The sequence below is a fragment of the Myotis brandtii genome, unplaced genomic scaffold, assembly GCF_000412655.1.
Source record: "Myotis brandtii unplaced genomic scaffold, ASM41265v1 scaffold105, whole genome shotgun sequence".
In the NCBI taxonomy this organism is placed as follows: domain Eukaryota; kingdom Metazoa; phylum Chordata; class Mammalia; order Chiroptera; family Vespertilionidae; genus Myotis; species Myotis brandtii.
Genome location: NW_005353538.1, coordinates 2128207 through 2132374, shown reverse-complemented (window position 1 = coordinate 2132374; position 4168 = coordinate 2128207). Strand labels below are relative to the sequence as shown.

General features: G+C 58.8%; 1 protein-coding gene across 1 annotated transcript in view; it reads right to left on the bottom strand.

Annotated features, from left to right (window-relative positions):
- The window catches only part of DSCAML1 (Down syndrome cell adhesion molecule like 1), a 313708-nt gene that overhangs the window by 303607 nt on the left and 5933 nt on the right, over positions 1–4168 (bottom strand). Inside the window, exon 4 of the mRNA XM_014540006.1 lies at positions 2738–2884. Within this exon, the coding sequence (XP_014395492.1) occupies positions 2738–2884 (147 nt within the window). The remainder of the gene's footprint in view (positions 1–2737; positions 2885–4168) is intronic.

Here is a 4168-nt window from a genome sequence, read left to right as displayed (position 1 = left end):
CCCGCTGGTCAGCACCGGAGCAGGGAGCAGGGCCGTCCTCGATGCTTCCCACAGACTCCAAACACTCCATGTAACGCTTCTCCTCCTTAAAGCAGTGAATCCTCCTCCTCATTGCATTACGGTTGGGGAAACTGAGGCTCTGAGGTGGCAAGTGACTTGCCCAGCTGGTAAGCAGTGAGTGAGTTTCAAGCCCAGGCAGTTGGGTCCTAAATTGTAGCCCAGTGATGACGAACCTATGACACGCCTGTCAGAGGTGACACGCGAACTCGTTTTTTTGGTTGATTTTTCTTTGTTAAATGGCATTTAAATATATAAAAAAATATATAAATCTTTGCTCTACTATGGTTGCAAATATCAAAAAATTTCTATATGTGACACAGCACCAGAGTTAAGTTAGGGTTTTTCAAAATGCTGACACGCCGAGCTCAAAAGGTTCGCCATAACTGATCTAGATGCTTATTAATCACTGCATTCGACTGGGTTCCAAAAAGCCTTTCCTAAAAGCCAAATGGATGTTTCTCGCCTTCAGGAGGCCGAAGCCTCACTGCCCGCAGCACACAGGCCTTCACTGTGCCGCTCTCCCGGAGACACCTGTGCAGGTGCGGGGGGCGGGAGGCGGGGGGGGGCAGCTCCCTCTGCAGGTGCAGGGAGGGAGAGGGCAGCTCCCTGTGCATTAAGTACACAGGCTGAGAAGACAGGCCTGGGTTCGCCCTGCCCCTCTACTAGCTGTGTGACCCAGAAGAAGTTACTTTACTTCTTCGAGCCTCAGTTTCCTCTTCCATAAAGAAGAGGATGAAGATACACTTACGGCATTTTATACAGATGAAATGAGATACTACATGAAAGTTCCTTAGCCCAGGGCCTGGCGTATGGCGGGGGGGGGGGCAGCTCCCTCTGCAGGTGCAGGGAGGGAGAGGGCAGCTCCCTGTGCATTAAGTACACAGGCTGAGAAGACAGGCCTGGGTTCGCCCTGCCCCTCTACTAGCTGTGTGACCCAGAAGAAGTTACTTTACTTCTTCGAGCCTCAGTTTCCTCTTCCATAAAGAAGAGGATGAAGATACACTTACGGCATTTTATACAGATGAAATGAGATACTACATGAAAGTTCCTTAGCCCAGGGCCTGGCGTATAGGTAGCACTCAAAATTCCTTCTCCTTTTTTCTCCTCATCTTCCTCCTCCTCTTCTCTGTGTTCTTATTTTAATGAATATAACTTAGTCCATAAAGCGAGTGTGTAGGACTTTGAATTCCCTTCCGCCTGCCTGGTGCACAGACAGGACATTCAGTCCCCATCACTGTTGGGGCTTTGCCCAGAGCGGCCCGGTCCAGGGTCTCTCTGGCCTCATCAGCCCATGGTCGCTGCCGGCATCATCCCTTTGGGCTGTGCACCTGGTGCCTCATCTGGACACCAGAGTCCCGGCCTCTTCGTCCCAGACCCTGTGGAGCTGCACGTGGCCACCTGGCGGGGCCCAGCCATCCCTCCAGCACCGTCCAGGTCTCTGGTGTTCCCGCGCCCCCGTGTGCTGCCCACATAGGCTCTCGCCCCAGCCCGAGTGCGCACCCAGCCTCTCCCACTCCCTGTGGTTTCACACGCAGGGGGAGCAGCTGCCTAAGCGGCTTCGGACTCCTGTCCCACCACCAGTTCTGGGGCCAGGAGACAGGACCTGCCATCTGCTCGAGAGTGAGAGGAGGAAGATGTACCAAGAGCAAGACACAGGTCAGTGTCTCACAAAAAGGATGCTGCCACGCTAGCGGTGACGCCCAGGTGCCCGCCTTCTCCCAGCTGGGCCCTGGGACCACCAGACCCTCAGCCCCCGGGCCGGGCTCCACCCGAGGGGAGGGTACGACAGGGGCCGGAGCCCCGGGCTGTGCAACGGCCTCCCACAGGGCACAGGGCGCCGGGACTGGGAAGCCCACTTCCGAGGCCGTGTGCACGGAAGTCTGTCCTCCCCAACTAACCACACGCCTGAGCAGCCGCGTCACCTCGGGGGACTAGTGACGGACGTCAACGCCGAAGGGCACACAGTACCAGGCCAACCGCCTCCTTCCACAGAACGGAAGCCAGGTCCCGGGAGGAAGGAGAAGGGGCCGCCCTGGGCCACGGGGGAGCGGGGAGGCGGGGCGAGGGGACATGATGAGTAACGAGGCCGGGGGCATTTTGAGGACTGGAGTCCTCTCTTGGGGTCTCTAGACCTGTTTTCCTGCCAAAGGGGAACCCTGACCAGGAAAAGGAGCCGATGCTGAAGGCTGCATCCCAGCAGCCCGACAGGTGAGCCTGCCACCTGGCATTCACCTCCCTCCCAGGGCCGGGCAGCCGGGATTCTGAGGGGTCTCAGCTGCCTCATGAAAGGAGCCCCAGACGGTCCTGCAGAAATGCAAGCACGCGGGCCACACGCCAGCCTCTACGCCCCTCTCCCCACAACCTCCACAAACAAGCTTCCAGCCTCGACTCCGATCCTGAAGAGCAAGGGCGAGAAAAGCCCCAGGGTCAGGGGCCAGGGGTTAGGGGCCAGGGCCCAGCCACCTGGCGGAGGCTGCTGGCACATGGCTGTGCACCTCCCACACGGAGGGCACCGAGCGGAGACCGAAGACACTTTGCTGAAGCATCACCAGAACAACAGCAAACTGCTCCCCAGAACCAGCTCAAGACCTCGGGGAGCTCAACAACCCACACGGCACCCCTGCGACATCGCTCCCTGCCCCTCCCTGCCACCTGCGTGGCCCCGCGGGCTTCCTACCTGGGACGATGGAGACCGTGTCCTTCTCCCAGGACACAACGCTGATGTACTCCTGCACTGAGGAGGGGATGAGGCACTTGAAGACGGCCATGCTTCCACGCATGGACCGCTGATCCTCCACCCGGACGGTGTAGGGTTCCCTGAACACTGTGGAGAGAGGGGCCGGGAAGGCCTGTGTCGCGGCTCCACTGGACACGGGGCCCAGAGAGGCCCCCAACTCCCTCCACACCCAGCCTCAGCCTCCACCACCTCTTCCCACCCTCCCACTTACCCGGCCCAGGACTCCCTGCCAGGATTTTTAAAAGATATATTTTAATTGATTTCAGAAAGGAAGGGAGAGGCAGAGAGAGGGAGAAACATCAATGAGAGAGAATCATGGATCAGCTGCCTCTTGCACGCCCCCCACTGGGGATGGAGACTACAACCCGGGCCTGTGCCCTGACAGGGAATCAAACCGTGACCTCGGGGTTCATAGGTCGATGCTCAACCACTGAGCTGCACAGCCAAGCCCTGCTGGGATCTTACTCCTGCCTGTGTGGCTCCTTCTTTAGCAAGCTCCCACCCATCCCCCAGGGCAGCTCACTCTGCCTCTGAAATACGAGCCTTCCTTCACAAGACCACAATCCCACACCAGCTGCCCCACGGTCAGGAGCCCTAACAAACTGTACTAAATGGGAAGGACGCTGCGGGCTCCCTCCCGGCCGCATTCAGCAGGGGGTGATATGAGGGAATATTCTAGAATTCACCTAAGGAAGCCAAACTGCAGTTCCCACATGTTCCTCGGCCCAGGGCGGCAAGAGTTTGGGGCACGGGGGCCATTAATTGACAGATAAAAATGGACACGTGACCTCACAACAGATTTTTTGTTGGGTCTGGGCACAGCCACTCACTGTGGAAAGCAGCTTGGGGAAGTGGAGGACGTGAGCAGAACTGGGGGGCTTGCTGCCTTCCTGGGCAGAATGGTTGTCGCTCTCTTTGTCTCTAGAAATGCAGCGTGCGGAGACATGGGCGTCTCCACGCTCCTCCAAAGCACAGCCTTCTTCTCTCCCCACCTCCTAACACTGCGGACACCTGGGCCCGCCTCGCCCGGCCTCAGACCCTTCCTCCCAGCGTGCCCTGGGCCCGGCTGGTTCCGGGGCTGTAACCTGTAGCCACTCCATGTGTCAGGCCCATGGTGGACGGGCCCAGCCTTAGCAGAGCTCGAGGGGCCTGCCCTCTCCTCTCCTTGTCCTCCTCCACTTGGCCTCTCCGGGGGCTCCCTCCATCCTTCGATCCCTTCTTGGCCGAGGGGTATCCGGAGCCCCACTGCCTCCAGCCTTGTCCTCAGCAGGCACCTGGGTGGTGCCCTCCTGCCATGGCTCTCAGGGGGACATCCCCCTCCCCAGCCCCTGCCCCCAGGTTCATCAAGAGCCTCTTAATTGGCTGTTTCCC